The sequence below is a fragment of the Pteropus vampyrus genome, unplaced genomic scaffold (assembly GCF_000151845.1).
Source record: "Pteropus vampyrus isolate Shadow unplaced genomic scaffold, Pvam_2.0 Scaffold85, whole genome shotgun sequence".
Taxonomy (NCBI): Eukaryota; Metazoa; Chordata; class Mammalia; order Chiroptera; family Pteropodidae; genus Pteropus; species Pteropus vampyrus.
In genome coordinates, this window is record NW_011888866.1 from 53,796 (window position 1) to 81,107 (window position 27,312).

The window sequence follows — 27,312 nt, forward strand, 5'->3', positions numbered from 1 at the left end:
TGTTTGTCAATGCCTGGCATAATTTGATAACCAGCTTTATTTGTCTTCTGGCCATAGCATAGTTATGACTTTGCAAAGGTAGCCTTGCAAATCTATTTAAATACAATCCCAGAGTATTATTTTTGGGTTATAAGATTCCTCCAAATCTTTGATAATATTTAGCCTATCGAGCAGAAAGTTTACCAGAATATCAGAAGAACATGTATTCTTAGTTTCCAATCCCTTATTTTTTATTTATTTATTTATTTATTTTTGACGCCTACGGCACCTGGTCTTCCTAGGTGGTCTCCCATCCAAAGAATAAACTTTATCTCTCTACTATATTGTTTTCCTTGTTAATAGTATAGCTTATTAAACAATATGAGTTTTTAGGCTTTTATGGTCTCTGATATTCTCTTTTATCTCTTATCCTGTTATCTACATGCATCACATGGCAGGAAAAAGGCATATTTTTAGTAATTGCCTGGTTATAAAGAGCTAATTCTGTTGTATAAAGCATGTAAAAAGAATAGCTGACAATACCATACCTAGACCAATGCTTTAGAAAACTCCCAGGTGATAAGGACAATTAAAGTGATCAAAAATCTAGAGTTCTGCTTTCAGCATTGGTACCTAAGTAATGTGGTAAGGAGCAGTGAATGGTGTTTCAGAATAGAAAGTGGCCATTCACATTTGACTGGTATAAACTTGCAATTAACACGTAAAGCGAAGCAGCACAATTTACAATAGCCAAGATATGGAAACAACCTAAATACCCATCAACAGACAATTGGATAAAGAAGCTATGGTTCATACGTTCATATATACAATGGAATATTACTCAGCCATTAAAAAAATGAAACCTGCTCATTTGCAACGACATGGATGGACCTAGAGGTTATTATGCTGAGTGAAATAAGTCAGAGAAAGATAAATACCATATTGTTTCACTTATATGCAGAATCTTAGGAACAAAAAGAACAAACTAATGAAAAACAGACTCACAAATATAGAGGACAATTACAGCCAAAGGAGATGTGGGGTTTGGGCTGAGAGAAAGGAGTGAAGGATTAAAGTAGTACAAATTAGTAGTTAGTTGATGGATAGTTATGGGAATGGGGAGAACACCATAGGTAATGCAGTTAGCATTAATGTAATGGCTAGGTGTAGAGCCAGAGGAGAGAAAGATCAGTTAGAGGGATTGTTTTATAGACTGTGTGAATGTCTAACCAATGTACTGTATACTTGAAACTAATAATAAAATTTTAAAAAATATACATAAAGCGAAGGTAAAATTGTTTAGTCACATCTATAGTCGTAAGTATTTGGAGTTATTTTAAATAATTTTTATTTATGGATAAAGCTAACATAGCTGCCTTTAATTTGGTTTGGTTTAGTGTTTTTGGTTTTGTTTTTCATTTTTATAGGCAGAAGACTGAGAATCTTAAGGTCACCTAACACAACCACAATTGTATAACCATTATTATTTAATCAGTTTAGTGACATAAACATGAATTTCTTTTTATTAATATACCAAGGGTAAATATTAATTTTAATTTATAAGTTTTAAAAAGCATTGCTTCCTAATATCTAGGAACATACCCTTTATAGATAGTCAAATCTAGATTTCAATCCCAGTTCTATCATTTAAAAACTGGGTAACTTGGGGCTAGATAATGAATCTCTCTGAGCATCAGTTTTTTCTCAACCCATGAGAGTGTTGGAATAATTATTGTAGATAATGTAAGTAATGTACCTAGTATAGTATCTGTCAAATAGGAAGCATTTGCTGTCATCATCTTCATTACTAGTATTTTAAATATTTAAGACAACTTATATTCATGCATTACATTTTTCATGGCTTAAAACACTTTTCTTTTTCAGGAAGCACAGCTGAGCCACTCTTAATGTCATCTTTTGAGGATACAAATGAAACAGGAAACATTCAAAGTAGATGCTTCAGGAAAAGACATAAAAGTGAGAATGAACCTAATTTGCAGCAACAAATATCCTGGGGAAATAGAAACCGCAATCTTAGTGGAGGAGTAATGATGGGACTTATGCTCAATAGAATTAACCAGGAAGCAAACCCTGGAGATATGGTTGAAAAATTAGGAGCTGATGCAAAAATTCTTTCACACGTTATTTCAAAAAGCACAAGACCAAATAGTCTTGCTATTGGAAGGCCATCTTTAGGATCAAAAAGAGACAGTCTAGAAAAGGAATCTAGTGATGATGATACACCTTTTGACGGTTCTAACTGTTTATCAGATAAAGTGGATTCTCCAGTTATTTTTGACTTCGAAGATTTAGACAATGAAACCTATGGGTCAAAAGTGGAATATGTTGCTACACAAAATCCCAAGAGGATTCAACATATGAATAGCAGCTTTTCAGTAAAACCTTTTGAAAAAACTGATGTTGCAACAGGATTTGATCCCCTCTCTCTTTTGGTTGCTGAAACTGCGCAGCAGCAAAAAGAGGAGGAAGAAGAGGATGAAGAGGATAGCAAAAGCGTTTCAACACCATCTGCTAGGCGTGATTTAGCTGAAGAAATTGTGATGTATATGAATAATATGACCAGTCCTTTAACAAGTCGGACACCAAGCATTGATTTACAACGGGCATATGATGATAAATCAACCAGTAAGAAAAGTCCAACATTGGTCAAGGCATGTAGACGATCTAGCCTGCCTCCTAATTCTCCTAGGCCAGTGAGACTTATGAAATCTAAAAGTTATACAAAAAGTGTAGACAGACCAAGGGATAGACTCTGGTCTTCTCCAGCCTTCTCACCCACTTGCCCATTTAGGGAAGAATCTCAAGATGCAGTAACCCATTCATCACCTTCATTTAATTTAGATACACTACTAGTACCTAAACTAGATGTTCTAAGGAACAGTATGTTCACTGCTGGAAAAGGAGTTGCAGAGAAAGCAAGCAAATGGTATTCAAGGTTCACCATGCATACCACATCATCTAAGGTAAGTTTTACTAGTATTTTCTACTTTTCCTTTTATCCTTTACCATCAGAAGTCCCTTACTCATAAGGATGTCTGTTTTTACCTTTCTCCTTAAACACAGCTTTACAAAAAAGACTAAAGTTTGTAAGTATCAGAATTTAAACTTGAAAAAACTTCCAACGGAAAGAAAATTCACAAATTAAGGCTATGTTTCTAGTTCAGTGTTGAAAGAAAGTGATTTGAAGCTGCAGTAAAAATTAGTGCTATATGAAAATGCTTGCTGAGCTTCATTATTCTCTTCAAAATGCAGGGGTTTTTTTCAGACATGGTGTCCAGCATGCCTTCAGAAATTACCAGCCAGGCATAGCATTCCTCTTCCTGGTTAGGATAGAGTAGCTTGTGATAGACCTACATACTTCCTAAGAGCAAAAAGCTAGATGAAAATGAAAATATAGAAAGTAGCTATTTAAAGTCATCAGAGAATTGCCAAAGCAACTAGAAAGTAGAGGGACGATTCTAGAGAGAGGAGCTGAAGTTCTATAGCTACTTTTTTCCTGAAGGCATTTACTTATTCTGAGCACAGAGCAAGAGGTTTCAAATCCAGGCTTTGCCTTATCAGAGGACTGTGGAGAGGTAAGGGGGCCAGCAGAGCTTTCAGGATCTTGTAGAGCTGGAAAAGCAAAATTGGAGACCTTAGAGTCCTCAGATACACAATTTTTTTTTCCTTCAAGACATTTTGCAAATATTGATACTGCATGAAACAAGAGGCTAAAAAGATATGCAGAAAGTCTCTGACAGACAAGAGTTCTCAGAAGTTTCATGGTGCTGGGAATATGGTAACTAGAGTTCATGAGTTGCTGGGCAAGGGGATGGGAGAGGTGGTGAACACACTAGGCCCTTAGTTGGAAGTTCTGCAGAGCTATGCCCTAGGAACACTGGCAAACTTGAGGTGACTGAGCCTGACCAAAACTACAACCTAGGCTTCACTCAGCTCGGTCTGTGATTAGATTAAAGTAATGAGACTTTATCTAAAAGGAATGAATGTGCCCTTTTTGGAGGATTAGAACATCACCTGGAGTCTTTACAGTTTTTTATATACAATTTTTTATATCCTGTCATTCAATTAAAAATAGCTATACCAAGAGATAGTACTTTAAAACTTTTAAAACTTTTTAAAAAAATGATATAAACAAGACGTTTAGGTAATGCAAATATTTGAATTAGCAAGGGATTTTGAGATAATTAAAATATGTTCAAGAAAATAGAGGGAATGATGAAAATATAGCTACAAAGATGGAATTTTCACCAGATAATTGTTTTCACTTGATAATTTATACATCAAGTATAAATTCTAGAACTGAAAAAGATACAAAATTAAGAATGCAATACTTGGATTGAATAGCAGACAAAACACAGAAAAAGAAAGGCTAGTAAAGTAGAAAATATCCACACTAAAGCATAAACAGGAAAAAATTGGAAAATACAGAAAAGAATGTAAGATTTAGTGAAAATGTTTAACTCAGATGTAATTGAGTTCCAGAAGAAGATGAGAGAATGGGAGAGAATGAACATTCAAAAAGCAAATTGCCAAGAAACTTCCAAAAGAAGATTAATCAAAGATGTCAACTCACATATTTAGAATATCTACTAATGTCACGCGGAATAAATACAAAGAAAATCATACTTAGGCATCTAATGTTAAAATAGATGAAAATGAATACAAAGAGAATCTTAAAAGGAGCCAAAGAAGAGATATATTGTCTTCAAAGGAGCAACAGTAAGAACCTTACAGTTATCTTTTGAACAGAAACTATGACAGAATATACTGGAAAGACATCTTTAGAATTCTGAAAGAAAATGACTACCAACTTATTTTTTTATACCCAGCAAAAATATTCTTTAAAAATTAAGGCGAGAGTTGTAGTTCCACTGTAAACATAAGCCCATAAAGCCCATTTCTGCCACTGATTACACCTAAAAACTCCAGGCAAAATACAAAGAACAACCATCTAGGGATTTTGAAAAATAAAAGCAGGCAGACCATGAGAAGGGACCCGTACAGAGATGAATTTCCCATTTTCTTTTCTCAAGAACAGGTCCCAGTCATTGTGTGGCTTGGCAATCCTGGCAGCTAAAACTTAAAAGAAAGCTGATATTTCTTGGAGAGAGAAACCAGAGGAGAGGACCTCTGTGAGCTAGAATGTTTGAGGAGAATCTGAGAGAAGGGGATTCTCTAATTCTGTGTGTCGCCCACATACATCTCAAAAATTGAAACACAAATTACAATCTGAAATAATTCAATATGACTGCCTGTTAAAAGCATCAACATTCTCCAAGAGATTATAACAGTACCCAGACTATACAATATAACACTGTGTAAAATAAAATCCAAAATTTAGTTGATACATAAAGAACCAGGAAAATATGACCAGTTCTCAAGGGAAAGACAACCCCGAAATGTCCCTGGTGTTGAAATTATCAGACAGAAACTGTAAAGTAGACATTATAACTAGATTCCCTGAGGTAAAGAAAAACACATTGACATGAATGAAAAGAAAGAAATTCTCAACAAGAAATAGAAATTATTTTAAAAATGTATAACTAAAAAATACACTGAACCTCATTGGATGGGTTCAGTAGTACAATGTAGATGACAGAGGATAGAGTCAGTGAGCTTAAAAATCAAGTAATAGAAACTATCCAATTGGAAGAACAGAAAAGAAAAGATTTTTTATAAAAATGAACAGAGAACCTCAGACTTTTGGAACAGTATCAAAAGGTATAACATAATTGGAGTTGCAAAACAATTGGAGAAAGAGATTGTGATAGAAAATATATTCGAAGAAATAATGTCTGAAACTTACTAAATTTGGTAAAAGATTTAGATTTACAGATACAAGAGACTCAGTAAACTATAGACAGGATAAACTCAGAGAAAACCACACCTACACATAAGCAAACTGCTAAAAAACCAAAGATATCCATCTGCTAATAAGAAAATGACCACTGGAAAAAGAAAACAAGAATAAAAAATATCTTGAAAGCTGTTAAAGAAAAATGACGCATTACCTGCAGAAGAAGGATTTGAATGACCATGTATTTTTCATCATAATCCATGGAGGAAAGAGTACAGTGGAACAACATCTTTAATGTGTCGAAAGAAATGACCTGTCAACAACCCAGAATTCTATATCCAGTGAAAATATTCTTCAGGGGTGAAGGTAAAATGAAAACATTTTCAGATAAAGGAAAAGAATTCATGGCTGGTAGACCTGTAAGATGTGCTAAAGGAAGTTCTTCAGGCTGAAGAAAAATAATTTTCAAAGAAACTTGGATCTGTGGAATGAAGGAAAGGCAAAATAGATGATAAATAGCTGGTTAATATAAAAGACTACTTTTTTACCTCTTAAATTACCTAAAATACTCATAATTGTCTAAAACAAAAACTATAACATCTAATGGAATTTTTAATATACGTAGATGTTTTATAGTAGTAAAGAGACTCACCCTACTGATGTTTATTATAATTATTACGTATGAAGTGATAACAATACTAACTTTAAGTAGACTGTAAATGATTAGGTATGCATATTGCAATCCCTTGAGCACCCACTTAAAAAATACAATGAGATGTAGCCAAAAAGCAAGTAAAAATATTCAGATAATCTTAATAACTCAATAACACATGACTAGAAAAAAGGAAAGTTTTATCTGGGCAGTAGATTTACAAATATTAAAAAAAAATTTCCTTCATACAAAAATTTGTATCTACCAGATTTTCTTATGGATTATTAGTATAACCAGAAAAAAAATTAGCTTTGGTGTTCTCAAAGTGAAAACTAGTAATATATGTCTTTGAAACCTGGATTATTGTGGAAAAGATTAAAATGTAAACATAAACGAAAATTTAAAAGAATGAAATTTAATTCTAATGGTATTATCCTGGGCTGAGATTTTCATTGAGCAAAATTAATAATAAATAGGGATTTAAAGCCAGCACGGTTATCTTACTAAGAGATATTTACTTTGATCTAACTAAAAAATGCTGTCTTAAAAATCGATCTCCAGCACAAGGTGGTCCAAATTAGCATGCCCTTGCAAAATTGGTTGTTTTTTAACTCTAGAAGTTGTAATGTTGATTAACTGATCATCTGAGTAATAAGGCATTTCTTCTACCTTAAAAGTAACTTTTTTAATAATAAACTTTAAATATGAAGGAAAGTAAGCTTATAATTATGTCCTTAGGATCAAAGTTCTGATCGTACCAGTCTTTCTTCAGTGGGAGCCCAGGATTCTGAATCTACTTCTTTAACAGATGAAGATGTCTGCCCCGAGTTGGAAGGAGCTACTTCCTCCCAAGAGAGTGGTGCCACCACAGGGACTAAGGGAATTGATTTCAGCAGAACAAGCCTAGAAAGTTCAGCCTCCTTAGAAGGTTTGTCCAAATGGTCTGCCAAACTTCATTTTGATATGCGTTACCTTTACCTCTTTTATGTTTTAATTTTATAAAAGATTTGCATGGCACCAAAGTCAAAACAAAAGAGAACCTTCAAGGCACTTTCAGAGAAGTCTAGCTTCCATCCCTACCCGCTTCATCTTGTTTTCTCCCTGTCCCTAGAAGTAACCATTTTTATTAATTTTGGTTTATCTTTCCATTGTTGCTTTTTAAAAAATAAGTGTGTGTATGTATTCTTATTACCTCCTTGTCTTCTTACTCAGAAGGTAACATACTATAAATATGTTCCCATTCCTTGCTTTTTCACTGAATAATATATCCTGAAGATCATTGCATATCATCACATACCATTGTCCCTCATTCATTTTTACTGTTACATAGTTCATCATGTGTCAATATATCATACTTTATTTTAACCACTTCTCTGTTGATAGACATTAAATTTCTAGACTTTGACTATTACAAATAATCTGTGATGCATATATGTCATATTATATTTTTGCCAGGGTACTTTGAAAGATACTTCAAAATTCTTCCTTGAAGTGATATTGCCACGTTCCCTTCCTCAGGCCTACACTATTTTGCATTCCCATTGGCAGTATATAAGAGTACCTATTTCCTTACAGCCTTGTCAACGAAATAGGTTGGCAAACTTGGATTTTTGTCATCTGATAGGTGAGGAATGTATTTCAGTTTAGTTTTCATTTATACTTTTTTTTATAAATTGAGGATCTGAGTATATGTTTAAGGACTGTTTGTATTTTTCTATGCACTGTCCTTTGCCTACATTTCATTTGTTGTTCGGTTTTTTTTTGTTGTTGTTTTTTTTTAGTTTTTAAAAGCTCCTTTTATATTAGGGAATTAATCCTTTTTCTCTTATGTAAGAAGCAGATACTTTTTCTAAGTTTGTCAAGTTTTGTGGCAGTTTTTGATTATACATAAGTTTTTTATTTTATATCATCAAATTTATCAGTCTTTTCCCTTCTTCCTTCTAGATTTTGAGTCATTTGGAAAGATTTCTTCTTCCCTAGGTTCACCAGTGTTTTCTTCCAATCTTTTCCTGATTTCCTTTGTAACATTTTCTGGGGTCAGCAAACTTTTTCTGTAAAGGACCGTATTACAAATATTTTAGGTTCTGTGGGCTACCATACGTCTCTTTTTTATCACATATTTTTTTTTTATCAATGCATTAAAATGTAAAAACCATTCTTAGCTTATGGCTATACAAAAATAGATTTGACCCCAGATTTAGATATTCAGACCATTTGAGATTTATCCTGGTAAATGATGTGAGGAATGGATGAATATAATATTTTTTCATTTGTACCTTTGCTACTTTAAAAAGCTTTTATTTTGTAAATTCTCAAACGTACACAAAAATAGAAGGACTAGCACAATGAACTCTCATGCACCCTTTACCCAACTCCAAAAATTATCAGCAAATGGCCAATCTTGTTTTATCTTTTCCTTTCTCCCCTCCACTGCCATATTTTTTCCCTCCCCACTGGATTATTTTAATCTCAGACAACATGTAATTTTATTTATAAGTACTTCAGTATGTATTTCTAAAATATAAAGATTTTAATGTCACATATTTTTAACTTTTTATTATTTATTTTATTGAATAAATTTATTTTTAATCTTAAATGTTATACATATAGTGTATACACTTTTATGTATGTAAATATATTTCGCAAATTAAGGACACTTAACTAACACTCAGATCAAGAAACAACATTAACAGAATCCAGAACCTCCTCTAATGCCCAAATCTAGTCACAACTTCCTTTGTGGATAAACATTATCTTCTAACAGTGTACGTTAGCCTGGCCATTTTAAAACATTGTATGGACTCATATGGTATGTGTCTTTTGTGATGCACTCATTTTTTTGAAAACAATTTGTAATACCACTGTACTTTCTTAAATTTCACAATATTTATTATATCTTAAATATTTATTTAAATGTTCACAGTTATCTCATAAAGCTCTTTTTATAGGTGGTTTGTTCAAATTGGAATACAAACAAGGTCCACTTGTTGCATTTGGTTGATATGTCTATTAACTCCCTTTTATCTTTATTCTCTCTTTTTTTTCCCCCGGAATATATTCATGAAGAAATCAGGTGATTAGCTCCCTCCTCCTTTTTTTTTCAACATACAAGAACAGTTTGTTGTGCTAAACATATAAAACTTACCTCACAATATGATTCATATTTGTTAAAATTAATATTCCATATTGATGATTAATTATATACAAAAAGTGGGCTGCCCACATAAATGATTAAATTAGTGGAGGATAATCAAAGGTATTAGAAAGCAACTTTGAACTAGCTTTAGCAAACTCTACAGAAGGTTATTGGGGACCCAACAAGGAAAGAACTGCAGTTCCCACCAGCTCTAACCATCTTAAAGAACGATGTGAGGTTTCAGCTCTGTCTGCCACTCTGTTTCTCTGTATGGCAGGGCCAGGGACCAGTGGTAACTGGAGCTATCTTATGTCCTGTTGTCATTGATTTGCTGAAGCATTCAAGTCATTAGCCTATTCTCTCTGTTTCTTGTGAACTGGTAATTTATACCATTACTTTTTTTGACCTTTATAAAAATACCAGTGTTCATTCATAAAGTTAATAACTACCAGGAAAAAATGTATAGCGAAGGTACAAATTACTTCCAGCTTTACTAACAAGATATGGCCACTGTCAACAATTGATTTGACTCTAGAGCTCCCCATTTTTGTTGTTGCCATTTCAATACCTACTAATATCCCATTGCTCTTAAGAGTATACTTGGAAACTGTAGTGTTTAAGAACAACATGGTACCAGATCCTAAAAGATTCTTATAAGGCAGAAAATTGCCAGTAAATATTTTCATGATTTGAAATGAGAGTAGCTATTTTATACTTTTTAGACCTTAGAACTAAACACCTTGTATTTTAAGCGTGGAAAATAGAAACAGCAAAATAGTAATGACAACCAGAGTGCCTTCTAACCTGTACACACTAAGTGCTTAATAAGTGAGAAATGAATGAACACCTAGCACATGGAAATCAGTAGAATTAGAACACGTTTCCTTAGGTTTGTACTCAAAACAAAAATGCATGCATTGAAAAACATTTTTCATTGTTTTTTAATTACCTTTAATATTTTGAATAGAATGGCTTGACATTTTATCAGAATTTATGAAAATTTAAGATTCTCATATTCTTTCTCACTAATATTAATGGATTTGCTCTTTGTATTTTAATAATGAATAGGATCACTGTCAAAGTTTGCCCTACCTGGGAAATCAGAAGTGGCATCTTCCTGCAACACGAGTAATACAAATATCTTCCAGAACTATGCAATGGAGGTACAATTTTAATCAAAAGAGCATCTTTATGTACTACTTTATAAGATGTACATTTCTTAAGTATTTGTGGTCTCAGAGTAATACAAAGTTGAATATATACCATCTCAAAATTTCAGAATGTATTTTGCACCTGAATAAACTTAAAATATCTAGTATTTCAGATTAGTGAAGTCATACTACTTTATGTGTTTAGAAAAGTTCTTCGCTTCCCTTGAGATTTCTCAACATACAAACGCTTTTTCATTTTCAACAACCAATCTTTTTTATGCAAACACATCTTTTTGATGAGAGTACAAGGAGCAGTTTTGGCATTTGTGTCAGCTTTTAACATTATGTTTCTCATTCTTTGTATCAATTTGATGTAGATATTTGCTGGATATGCTGCCATATCTCATTGCCTTACAATGAAAAAGTTATACCTTTACACTTTTAAATTCTTTCCTAATTTTCCTGTAAAAATTGCTTCCAAATGCATTTTTACCCACAATTGTTGTTGCTATTTCAAGCTACTTTGCCTAAATTTGGAAGAAAATTTGCATGAGGCTGGAAAATAAATGATGAATACTGATATTGCAGTTTACAAAGTTTCTGATGACTTCAGGAATTTTAATATTTTATTAATATAATGATTACATTTATATTTATCTACAGCAACAGTTCTTAAACTGTAGTGACAGACCAGGGATTTTTTGTTATGTTTAATTTTAGAGCTGTCGTGGCTGATACTCTTGTAAAATAAATTGATCATGCACTTAGATGTTGCAGCAATGACTAATTACTTTCAAGGTTTCTAAGTCTTTTTCTCAATTTCTTTATTTATTACAAACCAGTAAGAATTTCTGGACCAGCATTTGTCTGGTGACCACACTTTGAGTAGCACAGGTCTATAATATATAATTACAAATACCTATTTTTTTTTTTTGGATATTAACAAATTAATGCTTGGGTTTACTTTTCCATTAATAAAACCATGGCAGGTTTATAGTAATTATAATGGTAAAAACGCTCTCTTAAGTGAAAGTTTCCTTTTCAGGCAGGCAAAACTTTTGGAATAGATTTAGCTGAAATAAAGACGAGTATATTATACAGTGCACTTAAGGTAATCTGTTTTTCATTTATAACTTCCAAATCCTTTCAAGTTTTAGTTTTTTAATACATTTATGAATCAAAATCGTTTTAGGTCATAATATGCGCTAACCTACTTACTTATACATTATCATTTCTCCCACAGGTTCTCATCTCAAGTTGCTCTCGGTGTAAAACTTGTGATTGCCTTGTCCATGATGAGGAAATCATGGCTGGCTGGACAGCAGATGATTCAAATCTCAATACTACATGCCCATTTTGTGGCAATCTTTTCTTGCCCTTCCTGAATATCGAAATAAGAGATTTAAGACGACCTGGAAGGTAACGATTCATGCTTTTTTTCCCCTTCATGTTTAGGGATTATGTTTCCTAGAATATCTCTTTTCTCAAAAATCTCCTTTGATTCACATTACAGATACTTTTTGAAGTCAAGCCCATCAACAGAAAATATGCATTTTCCATCCTCCTTTTCAAGTCAGACAAGGCAGTCTTGCATCTCAACATCAGCCTCTGGTCTTGACACATCCGTTATCTCTGTTCAAGGGAATTTTGATTTAAATAGGTAATTACGATTATGTGGAACTATATTTTAGCAGTTTATATTATACATGTTTCTGATAAATGACAAAAATTAGATGACCATTTTAAGGTTTAAATTTCTATGATTCATAATCTTAAATTGTTCTAATTAAAGCAGTATTAAAATTCTCTAATAACCTAAATATTTAGACAGTTATAGTTTATGTAGAACACTTGACATTTATAATGAACACCTATCTCATATCTCTGTCTCTTCGGGAATTAAGTCAGTACTACTATTTTGAAATTTTTAATTGTCTAGGAATATTTAATAATCTTAGAAAACATTTGGAGCTGATAAAGGAACTATAAAATTAAATTAAGACTTATATAGTAAGCCTAATATAAGTAAATCTATGCTTAAAACAAAAACAAATCAACTTCATTTTGGAGTAGTGCCAAATACACCATAGGTAGCTGGGCAGATGAAGCCATATTGGTAACTGCATGTGCAAAACAAAATGCCTGCATAGTACTGAGAGGCTAATGTGACCTGTTTAATCCTAAATGCTTAGGCAGCAAAACTGCAAATCCGTGTGTGTACTCTTTCATCATAGGTATCCCTTCCCACTACCTGAAGGAATAGATGCCTGTTTTCTCTGCTTTGGATCCTCTAGGTCTACTGTGGTTCTTGCTGTATAAAAGTTGTCCACGAAATGTTTTGAATAATTGAGTGACTCTTGAGTATTTAAAATTCAGTGGAGAAGAAGGAAATTTAACATAAGTAGACTACTTAAAAATATATGCCGTTTCCCAGCTAACGCCTGAATTCTTTCGATTTACTTTGCTATGTCCAGATCTGATTCTAAGGAAAAGAATATGGTCTTTCTAGGTGAAATAAAGTAAATCTAGACAATGATATACTTTTTTTTTTTTTCAATGCCCAAGCAAATCTAAACTGCTGGAAAATACATGTGCCCGAAGTATTCAGATCCCTGCTGATAGATCAAAAACAGCTATGTCAAAATGTCCAATATTTCCAATGGTCAGGAGTGTCAGTACTTATGGTCCCTTGGATAAAGAAGACACTGGAGGGCAGAAGCTCATTCCTACAGGCAGCCTGCCAACTACTTTACAAGGAACTACAGTATGTATTTTGGTATCTTTAAAAATTCAGACATTTTGATGTTTACATATGATTTTGTTCCCTTTGTCTGAAACAGCCTTATTAGCTTCAATATTATTATTATTGTCAAGAAGAGTCTCTTGTCTCATGATATAGTTATAGTACATTTCTACTTATATGGAAATCATTGATAGGAATTTTTTAAATGACTTAGTGTCATCAATCTTGTATTTGCCATTTATGGTTTTTATTTATTCAACAGGATTCTTTAGGATTAGAATGGCACCTCCCAAGTCCAGATCCTATTACTGTTCCATATCTTAGTCCTTTAGTGGTATGGAAGGAACTTGAAAGCTTATTGGAAAATGAAGGTGATCATGCAATAACAGTGGCAGAGTTTGTGGACCATCATCCAATTGTTTTTTGGAACCTGGTGTGGTATTTTAGACGTCTTGACTTACCCAGTAACTTACCTGGATTGATTCTTTCTTCTGAGCATTGTAACAAGTATTCAAAGGTATGAGAGTAAAAATTATCTAAAAGGTAATGCTACTGTCACCATTGTAATGTTTGCATAGTCCTAATGACAAAATTAATTTTTATGCTATTTTTAATAACCATCTGAATCATTAGATCAATAAAATTGTTTTAGTTGTGTTTACAAATATTTCTTCTTATAATCTAGCAGTAAGACAGTCATGTTTTTTAGCCTTCTTATAAAATTTACACAAAATGGGCTTCATTTTTCTGATAGCCTCAAGAATAAACTGTAAATGACTCTTATGAGAAGAGTTTGTGAGTTGGCCCCATTCATATTTCATACTCCCTTCAAAACCAAACCCAATACTTCTTTAAGATATCCAATTCATATAGCAGTCATGTGCTACCATTCTCTTCAATCCTTTACTCTGAATTTTTGCATAATATTTAGGTCATTAGTTTGTTATATGTTCACTTGTGTTTTTGATACGTTGTTTATAAAAGTGTTTTCACTTTTTTATATGCTATCACCACCACTAAATTGCAAAGTCTCTAAGTTCAGGGACATTGCCTTCTCCTTTCTTGTACTTCATATCTATGATTGTGCACATGCTTTGGATTTTCAGTAGATGATGAATGAGTGACCAAAGGTTAACTTAGAGTTATCCGGGCTAGGGTTTTGGACTGATGTAGAATGGAGCTTCTAGATTCATCTTTCTCGGATTTATCTAATCTGGTCGAGATTGGCCCTTCATGCTACGCTTTCTCACTGATCTCAGTACTTTGTAAAATCTGCTACTTTAGAGCAGAGATAACTTTACTTTAGAGATCATTAGATTCTCAACGCAGCTCATCTTCTTTGAGTCAATATAAAATGCATACAAACCAGTCATTTTGTTCTCTTTTTTTCCCTTGCATACATACATTCTAAAAAATATAAGGATCTTTCTAAAATATTTACAAAACATGATTCTGTAAAAATCATTGGTGAATGTTTGTTCTTCAACACAGATTCCTCGCCACTGTATGTCTGAAGATAGTAAATATGTCTTAATACAAATGTTATGGGACAATATGAAATTACATCAGGATCCAGGACAGCCCTTGTACATCCTCTGGAATGCCCACAGTAAGTGCTATCATAGAATTCTGACTCTGTTCATATGAGAGTAATCTCTACTTTAAATAACCTAATGTATAACTGACTTTTATTTTACCATACTACTTTTTGTCTTACAGGTCAAAATCGTACTCTTTTGTTTGAGAGTGAGTGTTAAGTTTGATGTTTCTAGTGCTATCTTCTATGGAGGTCAAGGGTTTTTTTGTTTGTTTTGTTTTGTTTGAGTAGTGCTGTATATGTGCTGGAGGGGTTATGCTTTGTAGAGTTCTGCTTTTAGCACATTGCTTGTCTCAGTTTCTTCTTTTTCCGCGTTTTTTGATTTGTTTCCATCCCAGGCTGCTGATGTAGAACTTCCTCCAGGGGCTGTATTAAGGAAAACAGTGTTTTTAATTTTTGTCTTTGAGGCCACAAAGAGCCTTAGGCCTATTTGTATCATAATTTGTCTTATTTTTTCCTTTTTTTCTTTCTTTATTCTTAGATTTCTATTCCTTTATCTATTGCCCTTAATTTATTTTTAGTGCTTTGTAACTTCTGTGATAGTTATCATTTGCTGCTTAATTACATTATCCTTTCTATAAAGAACATTTTCCTTCATCTGTTCTTTTGTTGTTTTACAGCCCAAAAGTATCCAATGGTCCATTTATTGCAAAAAGGTGACAATTCATTTAACCAGGAACTATTGAAAAACATGGTAAAAAGCATTAAAATGAATGATGTTTATGGACCAATGAGTCAGATTTTAGAGACACTGAATAAATGTCCTCATTTTAAAAGACAGAGGTAAGTCATACATCTTAAATTAATATATTTTTCCTCTAAGCATATTCATATTGTTTGCTTAGTAATTTTTTAGAATATCTCATGCTTATATTAGCATAAATGCTTTTATAGAGAATATATAGCCTATATGCATAGTAATATCTTCTCCATTCCTTTCCTCCCCTAGGAGTTTATATAGAGAAATACTGTTTCTCTCACTTGTGGCACTGGGAAGAGAAAACATTGATATAGGTAATTCTGCATAATATATAACATGTAATATTTATATGTCATGGTATATTTTTCAAAGTGTTTATATCAGTACTCTTTATTATTTTAATATTAAATTATATTACTATATTAGAAGAATTGATTTATTTTTTATGTAATGTAAGAGATACTTTGATATCTTGGTAATGTTAGTATTAATAATGATAAATAATAAAAACTAACAATAGAATTTCCACATGATCCAGCAATTCCACTTCTGGATATATACTGCAAAGAATTGAAAGCAGAGTCTCTAAGAGATATTTGTACACCCATGTTCATAGCAGCATTATTCATAATAGCTAAAATGTGGAGGTGTCCATTGAAGTATGAGTAAATAAACAAAATGTGGTATATACATACAATGGACTATTATTCAGCTTAAAAAGGAAGGAAATTCTGACGTATGCTACAACATGGAATAAAACTTTGAGGACATTATGTTAAGTGAAATAAGCCAGTCACAAAAAGACATATGCTGTATGGTTCCACTTATGAGGTACTTAGAGTAGTCAAAATCATAGAGACAAAAGTAGAATAGTAGTTGCCAGGAGCTGGAGGGCGGGAGAATGGGGAATTATTGTTTAATGGTTATAGAGTTTCAGTTTTATAAGATGAAAAGAGTTGTGGAAATGGATGATTGTAATGGTTGCACAACATTATGAATATATACCACTGAACTTTATAGTTAAAAATGGTTAGGGTGGTAAATCTTATATATATTTTCCCACAATTTTAAAATTTGGGGAAAAAATCATTTTAAAAGGTTGGCATCTTAAAGCTTTAAATTTCACTGGTCTGCGTAATCTAGCTCTAAAATGCTATGGACTCTAAAGTCTTCATTCCAGCTCTGAAATTCTGTGATCCTTTAGTTGTCGGAAATAAGCTAGAAATTCCTTCTTGGCCTTTAATTTTGCGGTTCTGTAGTATCACAAAACTTGATTGTTGTTAACATCAAATATAAATTTCTTTATGCTTTTATTTCTTTATGAATTTCTGCAGATGTATTTGATAAAGAATACAAGATGGCATATGATCGTCTCACACCTAATCAAGTTAAGAGTACGCACAACTGTGATAGACCACCAAGTACGGGGGTGATAGAATGTCGAAAAACCTTTGGAGAACCTTATCTTTAAGATGTGTGTGTATACTTCTAATATGTATTGTATAGTCAGTGTATAAAATAACACTTTTAGACTCTAAACTTTTTTCTTCAATTTTTAAAAATGCATTTGTAAATGATTCAGAAAGTTCATATAGCTTATGTACAGAATGTTTTAAGAAGAAAATGATTACAAGCGGGAGAGAGCCACTTTGTTTCCCATTTCCTTTTTTTTTTTCCTTCCCCTCTAACAAGCAATTATTTTTGTGATGAGAAAATCCCTAAACAAAATTAGTTCCCATAAAATGGAAAACCGATTATGGTTTCTCTTGGAAGAGACAGATTGAAATATCATGTATGGAACTTAAAGAAATGTAAGATCAGAGTACCTCTTGTTTTCATAGACTGTTCAAACCATGAAGTTGTATTATACATATTTTAAATTGTTTATAGTAAGTTGATATTTTTTTAATTTTTAAACTTAATATAGCAAACTTAAAAGGAACTTAAACTTATGAAGCAAGCAATTAACTGCTTATTTTCCTTGTCTGCTATTTGAAGTAATTAGTACAGCTGCAGATCTCTATAGCTATCTATATATATATATATATATTTTATTACTTGGGAGAATGATTTTAAAATGTCAGTGCTAGTGTCATTGTTGTCCTAGGATTGCATGTTAAGATTCCTAAGCCGGACTTCAGTGAGTCATGACAACAGTGTGCACTGCCCAGACTGACTCACTGAGCCTGTGGAAGGAGAGCCAGAGAGGTTCTGAGTCTACTTCCGCAAAATCAGGTTCAATGTACAATTATTCCAAAATTTCCCTATTGCTAATAGGTACATACAGTACATGGGAAAAGTAACTTACAAAGCCAAATATCAACTTATATTTTAATATTGTACATAATGTACATTTATGTTGGGAAATATGTCAGACAATTTATTCCAAATTTTACCTTTAATATTTGAAATGTTAGGTATGATGCAAATTGTACTATATTTATCTGGAACATGACTTACTGGAATATTCTGTTACCGAATATATATATATATATATGTTATATATATTCTGTTACCGAATATATACACACACACATATATATATTCAATTTTTTTTCAAAAGTAGGAGAGTAATAACTCGCTAAAAGTACAACCAGATAGAATTTCCCATATTGAGGAACTGGCTTTTTCAATAAGCCTTCAGAATCCGAGGTTTATAGAATCTAAAATCCAGAAATATCCAGAAATCAGACAATAAATTAAACATTTAAGCACTATGGGTAGACTCTAAAATAGACTCTAAAAAAATATTTTTAGTCTCATTATTTCTGATATCACTTTGTTCAGGAAATTTCTGACCAAAAGTATCCTTTGGCTGTTAGAATTATTTATAGATTTTCACTGTGTGTGTGTGTGTGTGTGTGTGTCTGTGTGTGTGTGTGTGTCTGTGTGTGTTTGCATTTGCACACATTGTCATTGGGAAGGAATTATCTAGTCAATTTCAAAGAAGTTAAAAATGGATGGTACCCAATTTGGTGTGTAAAGCTACTAGAGTCCACAACACTTGGATTAGAGATATGAAATCTCGATACTTAGAATCAGTTAAGCTACAGGAAAACCACCTTTGAGTCATACTAGCACCAAGCTAAAACATTTCACAGCTTTCTACTCTGGGAAATAATGGGGAGAGTTTAAAACTGTAAAATTTTAGTTCATTTAGTTTGGGGCTGAAATTGCTTACTTAAAAATCTGGCGCTATATATATTCCTCGCCTTTGTAAATACCACTACAATTTTGCCTTTCTTTAGTATTCAAATCCAGGCTCCACACTCTAAGTGAGTTTCATGTTTTCATGAAAGTAGTCAAGTGAGAGAAACAGTTGAGTGAGGCTGTTGACATTGGCCACAAACATCCTCAGGATTCTGGGGTTCTTTTCTGTTTGTTGTTGTTGTTGTTTGGTCTTTCCCCCTTATAAGAACAGGTTTTGCCGTTGTTTACATTTTCTTTAACACAATATGTAAGAATTACAGTGTTTTGATTTTAAATATCTGACCAAAAAAAGTGAGATAAAGCCCATTCTTTATGGTTCAAAGACATGTGGAAAAGTGAATGTAATTTGTGTCTCCTCCAACCCCACCCCCACCCCCCACAGTTTTGTTTCTGCTTTTGGTTGGGTTTTGTTTCCGCTACTTTTAAATCCCCAGAGAATATTATTTGCACAAATTTAGTCTTTTAAAAAAAACCCTAAAACATGAGTAGAAAGTGGTAAACCCTGCTCAAAAGAAAATTATAGATCACCCTTTAAAATAACTCTGTACAAAGTTTTCTTCAATTTTCTGTTGACCATACGTTTTGTAGAATCATGGCCAGCAGTGTTAGAAATATCCTTTGCTACATTATCTGCCTCTTATTTTCTTACTCTTAGTTTTGTTCATATGTTTAATAGTTGAAAATAAATCATACTGTGTCCTGTTATAACTTGTTTACTACTTCCTTTCATTGTGTTTTGAATGTCACACATTTGTATTTTATGTAATTTTTTGATATTCAACTTTTTCATCCTATTGTCAGAGAATTATGCAGGCTGTTCATAAGTGGATTGTCATCTTTTTTCCCTGATTGTTTGGGTTTTTTGTTTGTTTGTTTGTCTTTGCTTTAAAACCCTAAAACCACCAGCTTATTTTATTTTCAGGTTTTCTGGTATGTCTTCCCATTTTTGTGTGTAGAGAAATGGCCCCTGAAAATGTTGGTTCAGCATTTAAGTGATAAATACGTTTTACTTTATGCTGGTAATTACTATGATACTTCAGTGCAACTAGCAAGTGTTAGCCTTCTATATATAGAAGGCTGTTATACTGTATTTCTAAATACTTTGTAAGTATATGGTAAGAAATACCTATTAGAATAGTAATTGCAATAGCCTCACCCTATTTTTATTTCTCCCACTAGAACTTGAAAGCTGCTATTAGGTACTTTATCTCAGAGCAGGAAAGGAAAGAGTAGGCTGCCCTTGGCCCACCTTTGTGCTAGAGTTAGTGTGCTCTGCCCTTCCTGTTTAGACACAAGACTGACTTTTACTTCAGAATTGAATTCTTTAGCAGCTGCATACCAGTTTACCTTCATATCCTCAGTACTGGGTTTCTTCTTATCCTTTCATGCTACCCTCTTCCTCTGGCCTCAGAGTAAGTACATTTGCTGGCTTAATTATTTTTGTTTACAAAATTAACAGTGCACCAATTAATATAGGAATTTGTCTCTGATTCAAAAAATCTGTGTGCATGTTCTTATTCTCTTAGATGGTAATAGACTTCTGATAAAGTTACTGCAGCCTTTCCACAGTTTCTGTTCTTTTGGATAGCTCCCTCTTTCATATTTAAAGATTTTCTTTCAAACATAGTACTGTGATAAAACCTCTGGAGCAACTGATGGAATTTTCTATAAATGAAATTATCCAGGTTTTACTTGCTCATCACAGTGAAGGGCCTGAAGAGCAGAATGAGTGCCTTTGGTTGTGTGGGCATCTTTAGGCCAGGGTGTCCTGCCGGCTCTAGTGACCCCCCAAAGACTGACAGCTTGATCATGAGCCATCTCTTTGGACCTTTCACAGAAACGAGTCCCATTTGCGACGGCACCTGCCCACAAAAATGGGGTCAGAACCAAGGGTATTCTTTGGCACATAAGGCCAACCAATCTTTCATATGTATCTACCAAGCTGTGCCCTAAATATTAAATTCCAATTCTGTCTGCCTTTGGTACTCAGTCTTTAAATAAATGATAATTATGATATAGACAGTGTTATAAAAGGCCAAACCAATAATTTGATAAAAACATTTTCAGAACTATTGATGGGAGTGCAATTTAATGTTCACAATATATAATAATCATTTAAACATATACCAATTTTCATAAGTTTGGAATGCAGCCTTTTTTCTGGTACTATATATAGAATCTTAACCCATTAAATTAGGAAGAGTTTCACATTTTTAGAAATTGGGCCCAAACTTATTACCAGGGCCATCAAGAATATGCAAACTCAGGAGTGATGAAGAAGTCGTCATCTGTGAAGCCACTGTCTTCCAATTCAGACACCCACATGAGACAGTTCAGAATTTCTAGGCTGAATGGATGACCTAGAATTTGTCCCATATAGCTCTACAGATCATTTTGCCTATCAAATGAGAGGACCATCTCACCATTATCTTGACATTTTAAGATAGCGCTTTACCTCTAAAACATTTTAATAAATGTTTAATAAATTATAGATTTCTAAATGTATGACAAATTTTAGTTTCCAAGCATACCAAATTATCTTTCATAAGTTATATAAGGTTTTCCATCTCCCTGAAATCTTTTTCTCCCTCTTCTTGAATCCCTACTTATCCATCAAAACACAGCTTTCATTTTATGTACTTGACCTTTTCTGTAAAGTGATCAGAACTTCCTTTCTAGGCAAAGAGAAATGCCAGAAATTCAGCAAATTGATTAGGAAAAGTTGTTGGATCGTTCGAGTTCATTTTAATTATGAAATGGCTCTTCGGTGCTTTATCATTACGGAATGTTTCACTGTCAGTCATTCCTCACTCAGTCATTCTGGGGGAGTGTCAGATCCCAGGCTGTCAGGGAGGAGGTGACTTCCCCAAGGTTAGCTGGAATTGGCTGCAGATACCAGGTTGGCGCCCAGAGTCTTGGCATTGGGATCTCCCTTCTACAGGTATTATTCCCTCCTCCTGTTCTTAAGCCATGGCAGATGGCATCTGGGCAGTGCAGCAGCATCAGGAAAAAAGATATCTAATTTAAGAAATTTCAACATGATTCCATATTCTTAATCAATCTTCTTTTGAGCGTTCTGACCAAATGACCTAAAGATAGAGATGAACCCATCTATGTTTGTAAAATAAAATACCATCGGGACTCACAATTTATTGAAATTTAATAAAAGTTATTTCCAAAGAATGTGAATCCTGGGGCAGTGAGGCCATTAAATTAACCAACCCATCTTAAGAGGTGGATTATGGACTGAAGTACTTTGAACACAGCCCTTCAACACCAAAATGTTGAATTTTTTTCACATCACATCTGTCCTGCTATCTTCTGGTCTTTGGTGAATCCCCTCTCGTGTTTGTAAATGAAGCCATATTTACCATTATAATAGTTACCTTTAGCTCCTTTTGCTCTGAAACTAGGGACATGGAACTGTTTCGTTTCTAATGTGTCCCCTGATGCTAGTAAAAGCAGCAAGCAGTGGTATTTAATATACAGCACTTCAAATTCCATATGAAATGTTTAAATAACCACACAATTTTTTAAAACACAAGTGTCCTTTACACTAGCTACTTTGGAAGTAGTAATACGTTTTTCTCATCATGTTGCCATCATGCTAATAAGCATTTTTGGAATTCCTCCTTTGTAATTGCTTTAAAATCCACATGTAAGCCGCATAAGAAATCAATCTTTTTGCTTTGTAATCCTGTCTAGGTTAACATACAAAAATAGCATTGCCTCACTGGATTTCTTACTTTATAAATCTGACTTGGCTCTACTGACTTTGGTCTCTTTTTAAAATTACTTCCCTTCTCAATATGAGCAGCTGTCACTGTTGGGTGAGAATATGCTGGAGGGGGAGAGCCAGTACAGCTGGGTTAAAATGTCTAATCACTCAAGTTGACCATTTGATGGAGACAATACTAACTTGGATTTTCTAATAAGTACATATTTTTAAATAGCCCCTAGTTTTCCTTCCCTAATATCTATGCCTTCCAAATTCAAGGGCAAATTATAATTTTTATTTCTCGGGCTACTTATTTTAATTTCATTTTTCAGAAATGCAACAAGAGCTAACGTCCCCTTAAGCTGTAAAATATTAGTACACATCTTACTAATGATAATCGATTCCTGTTATACTTCATTTTTTCCTATAACCTTAGCTCCTTAAACTCACCAATAACTGAACCGGTAATGATTACAAACCTTCTAGAACAGAAAAAGAGAAGACAGCAAATTGGAGTATGTGCTTGGGGCAGGGGCCAGGAGGGTCCGATACAGACCACATCTGCATCCTGTGGATCAGCGGCCCTGAAATGAGCAGGGAACTGTGAGCATGGGAGCTCGTGTTATTGCTACTGTGCCTGTCTCAACCCTCACCCCCAATTATCTTCATGTAGAAAAACCTCTGAATCTAGGGGTCCTTCTACTGGTCTCCATGTGATAGTGTCTGTATCAGTCAAGGAGTAGGAACTCCACACCTTCAGAGGTGAGAGTCTTAATCCACAATGAGCTTGCATGTGTTTCCAACAATAAATTTCACTCCCGTATCACATTTGCATCTGGCTCTCAGCCTCTCAGTTCACTCTCTTGGATCATGTTCATCTTTCATTAATGTAACAAGAGATACGGTAACTTCTGGCATGGTTTTCTGATCCATGTCCATTTTAAACAACAGTGATTCAGACAGATACAGGACAGGATATGATTCGATCTTCTAACAGCACACTGATTATTAGGAAGACAAAGTAAAGGAGGAACATTGTGAAGCCCAGGATCTTGTTCATTCTCCATTTGCATGATGCAATTGAAGAGATCACAAACAGGAGCATGAGAAAAAGCAAAACGATTGCACAAAACAAGCCATTGCTGCTGACTGGAACAGGCTGTAGTCCATTGATAAGAGAGAACAGGAACCAAGGAACAGGCAGACTGCAAGATTGAAGAAACAATGTGAATATTCTTCATGTTACTAATCATCCCATATACTTAAACAGTATTTTACAATTTACAAAGCATTTTTCCACACACACAAAAAAAAACCTATGAAATAGAGCAGAAAGTATTAGCCCCATTTCACAGATGAGGATACTAAGGTTCAAGGAAATTAAATTACTTCCCTTGGACTTATAACAGAGAGCTAATAACAGAGAACCTAGATTAAAACTGAAGTTTTCTGGATCTGAGTGTTTTTTCTTCATACTTCATACTTCATACTTCATGACTTCTGTATGACTAACCCAGATCAGTTGATGTGTGACTATAATCTCTAAATTTTTATAAGGCCCACCCAGCTCAGCATAACATTTCTTTACCTTCTTTAATGGTCAAGGTTCTATGCCCTTTTACCTACCCAACCCATACATATACATAAATCCAAATTAACAAAACCAAAGCCACCACCCCAGTCCAGGACATGGCTGGGAAATGAAACTATCTCAGATGCTCTGCTCTGACAATGCTGGGAGGAGGGTTAAGGGGCCAGGTACAAGAGGACACAGCATTTGCTTGTTTATACAAAATGCTTTTCCAGCTGGCAGGAACCCAAAGGCAAAGGAGCAGAAACATCAGGAAGTGAGACTGAGTCATTGTTCCTTCGAACCCCACCTCCTCCACCTTGGAGGTCAATGAGCAGAGCAGAGCGTTTGACTGTATTTGGCAATGGAAGTTAATGAACTTCATTTTTCAATTCATCTATAAATTAGTTACATTTATGGCAGCATTTTTGTTCTGTTATACCATCTGGCTGTGATGAATGAAGGGAGGATACTTTTGTTGCCTTGTAGAAATTAATAATATAAATAAATGCTCTTTTATTCCATGTATAACGAATGAAACAAAACCAGCAAACAGAGCCAAAGCAAGGTTTTCCAGTCTTACTTAATATGCCTTAGAAAACAATTTTGCCACTCACCCCACAGTGATATCAAATATGTTACTGCCCACAGAGCTTGACACGGCCATGTCTCCCAGGCCTTTCCGAGCAACAATCACACTGGTGATGAGGTCAGGAATTGATGTGCCTGCTGCTAGGATGGTCAAGCCCATAATCTCTTCAGAAATCCCTATTGTTTCGCCAACCTGGTAAACAGTAACAGTAATAAGAAACCATGGCAAGAGCAGGTGGAAAATCAGAGGCTCTTCAATACACCAACCGCATACTACTTTGTGCACACCCAACACTGCCCATGGAGCCCAGCACACTCCCTTGGCCTGAATGAGGTAGAGTGATGGCAGAACTGACAGCTGGGGAGATGGGCCATAGAGAGAACAGGGCCCTGCTCAAGGTTTCAGGGAATGATGGTGCTTGTCTAACAGACTAAAAGTCTATCTATAATACTACCTCCCACTGTTAATTCCAACTACAGCGCCTCTGCTTCTAAAAGAACTGCTCCTTCAAGATCTGTTCATGTCAGATTTCCATTTCCAGAACCACAGACACCTGCTATGTGCCAGGAATTAAGAGGCTGGAAATAGTAATATGAGCAGTACAACACTGACCCTACTCTTGGCCTAGTGGAGGAGAAAAGCTTATAAACAATGATTACAGTTCTATGCTAAGTGCAATATTCCAGGTAGAACAGAAAAGCCATAGGCACTCAGAGGAAGACTGATTAAGTGCCAGAGAGGAGGTAAAACCGAGCTTGCTCTCATAAGTGTGTGTGGTTCACCAGGTAGAGAGGAGTGAGAGATGCATGACAGGGAAAGCAGGGAATAAGGCTAATAAGAAATGGTCAACTGGAAGCAGATTGTGAAAGGCCTTCTACATCATGCTACAATGTAAGAAGAGCCACACATGAAAAATACGACATTCACGGGAATAAAAAGTCTCCCTTTGTAAATGATCTAGAAACTATACAAATTTGCCTGATCCTCACCATTCCCTAGGTACTGAGAATTTATCCTGAAAGAAAAAATGTACTTGAGACTTGCTGATGCAGAGTTTTAGTTCCTGCTGTTTACTCACCTGGTGAGCCCACCACACCATGAGGTATGAGAACATGGCTATCCATATGATGGATCCCAGGAAGGTGATAACAAAAAACTTCCTAGACTCCTGTTTGAAAGTTTAAAAAGAAAGAGAAATAAGTTGCAGAGGCTAAAGGCCTTTGGCCCTTCAGAGGGGGGCCCGGGATCAGAGATTAGACCTGCTGGAGGAGTGATGGAGAGGATCTGGAGATGTTTGAGCTGAAATCTCTGTTTCTAGTGAGGACCTTGAGATGGCTGGGAAAGGATGGGGTTGGTGGCGAATAGGGGAGTCCAGCCAGCGGGGTATTCAGCAGTCGCCAAACTGAAGAGAACTATTTGCTTGCCCTAGAACCAGACCAATCTAGGTAATTTGTTCGGTTTCTGCAACCTCTGCCTGCCCTGCCCCTCTCCAGCCTTTGGGTTGAATATGCTAGTCAGATCCTTCCCAATAAATAGAAGTGCTGGGTAGAAATAGCACTTATTACTCTGAGTTTTGACAACATTCCTGTGAAATGTGGAGGTGGTGTAGATACTGAGATAGGAGTCAAGGAAGGACTAGTTCACATTGCTTATAGTGGTAGAAATCAGCACATTCTAGAGCCTCCCAAGCCCGTCGGCATGTCCCCCTAGGTGCATGGTCCCTTCTGGAGCTGCAAATTCCATCCTAGAACTTCTCTGCAGTTGAGCCCTGCCATACTGCTTGACCCTGTCCTCTACCTACTCTTTGGTGAGAGTGCCTAGAGACCCGACAGCCTCCCTGGGGACAGATAGCCTGGGGACAGATAGGCTGGGCACTCACCAGCCTCCGTACGTCGGGCACCGTCAGCCACAGCGGGAACACGATGGGCAGGAGGAAGAGGTAGATGGCCTGCTTCTGCCTGGTCTCAGGCCACTCCAGGGACAAAGGCTCCTCATTTTCTTCCTCTTCCTCTTCCTCCTCCTCGTCTTCATCCTCATCATCCTCATCCTCATTCTCCTCCTCTTCCTCATCTTCACCATCACCTCCATCACCACCCCCTTCACCATCTGTACCTTTTTCATCACTTTGGGCTTCACCTTGATTTTCAGCATTGAATTCCTGCTCTTCCATTTCACCTTCATCACCTTCTTTCATTTCACCATCTTCTGCTTGTAATTCACTTTCACCTTCATCATTTCCTTTTCTTTCTGCTTGGATTTCACTGTCCTTCTCGTCTTCACCGTCACCTCCATCACCACCCCCTTCACCATCTGTACCTCCCTCATCACTTTGGGCTTCACCTTGATTTTCAGCATTGAATTCCTGCTCTTCCATTTCACATTCATCATCATCTTTCATTTCACCATCTTCTGCTTGTAATTCACTTTCACCTTCATCATTTCCTTT

At 34.9% G+C, this 27,312-nt stretch overlaps 2 protein-coding genes across 5 annotated transcripts in view; one reads left to right on the top strand and one right to left on the bottom strand.

Annotated features, from left to right (window-relative positions):
- Positions 1-19,694, top strand: part of DENND4A (DENN domain containing 4A) — a 67,106-nt gene extending 47,412 nt beyond the window's left edge. Inside the window, exons 19-30 of the mRNA XM_011363462.2 lie at positions 1,864-2,963; positions 7,188-7,377; positions 10,654-10,748; positions 11,980-12,155; positions 12,250-12,396; positions 13,302-13,500; positions 13,742-13,996; positions 14,971-15,088; positions 15,199-15,225; positions 15,697-15,859; positions 16,026-16,090; positions 17,111-19,694. Coding sequence (XP_011361764.2) covers positions 1,864-2,963; positions 7,188-7,377; positions 10,654-10,748; positions 11,980-12,155; positions 12,250-12,396; positions 13,302-13,500; positions 13,742-13,996; positions 14,971-15,088; positions 15,199-15,225; positions 15,697-15,859; positions 16,026-16,090; positions 17,111-17,247 — 2,672 coding nt within the window. The 3' untranslated portion in view covers positions 17,248-19,694. The remainder of the gene's footprint in view (positions 1-1,863; positions 2,964-7,187; positions 7,378-10,653; positions 10,749-11,979; positions 12,156-12,249; positions 12,397-13,301; positions 13,501-13,741; positions 13,997-14,970; positions 15,089-15,198; positions 15,226-15,696; positions 15,860-16,025; positions 16,091-17,110) is intronic.
- The window catches only part of SLC24A1 (solute carrier family 24 member 1), a 31,618-nt gene continuing 23,167 nt past the window's right edge, over positions 18,862-27,312 (bottom strand). For 2 of the 4 annotated variants that reach the window (XM_011363310.1, XM_011363309.1), the window contains 4 exons: positions 26,746-26,948; positions 25,945-26,034; positions 24,892-25,058; positions 23,660-23,909 (listed from right to left, as the gene is read on the bottom strand). In XM_011363310.1, coding sequence (XP_011361612.1) covers positions 23,660-23,909; positions 24,892-25,058; positions 25,945-26,034; positions 26,746-26,948 — 710 coding nt within the window. Of the gene's footprint in view, positions 18,887-21,061; positions 23,910-24,891; positions 25,059-25,944; positions 26,035-26,745; positions 26,949-27,312 lie in introns of those variants that run through there. The other 2 variants (XM_011363312.2, XM_011363311.2) reach the window with 2 other exon arrangements.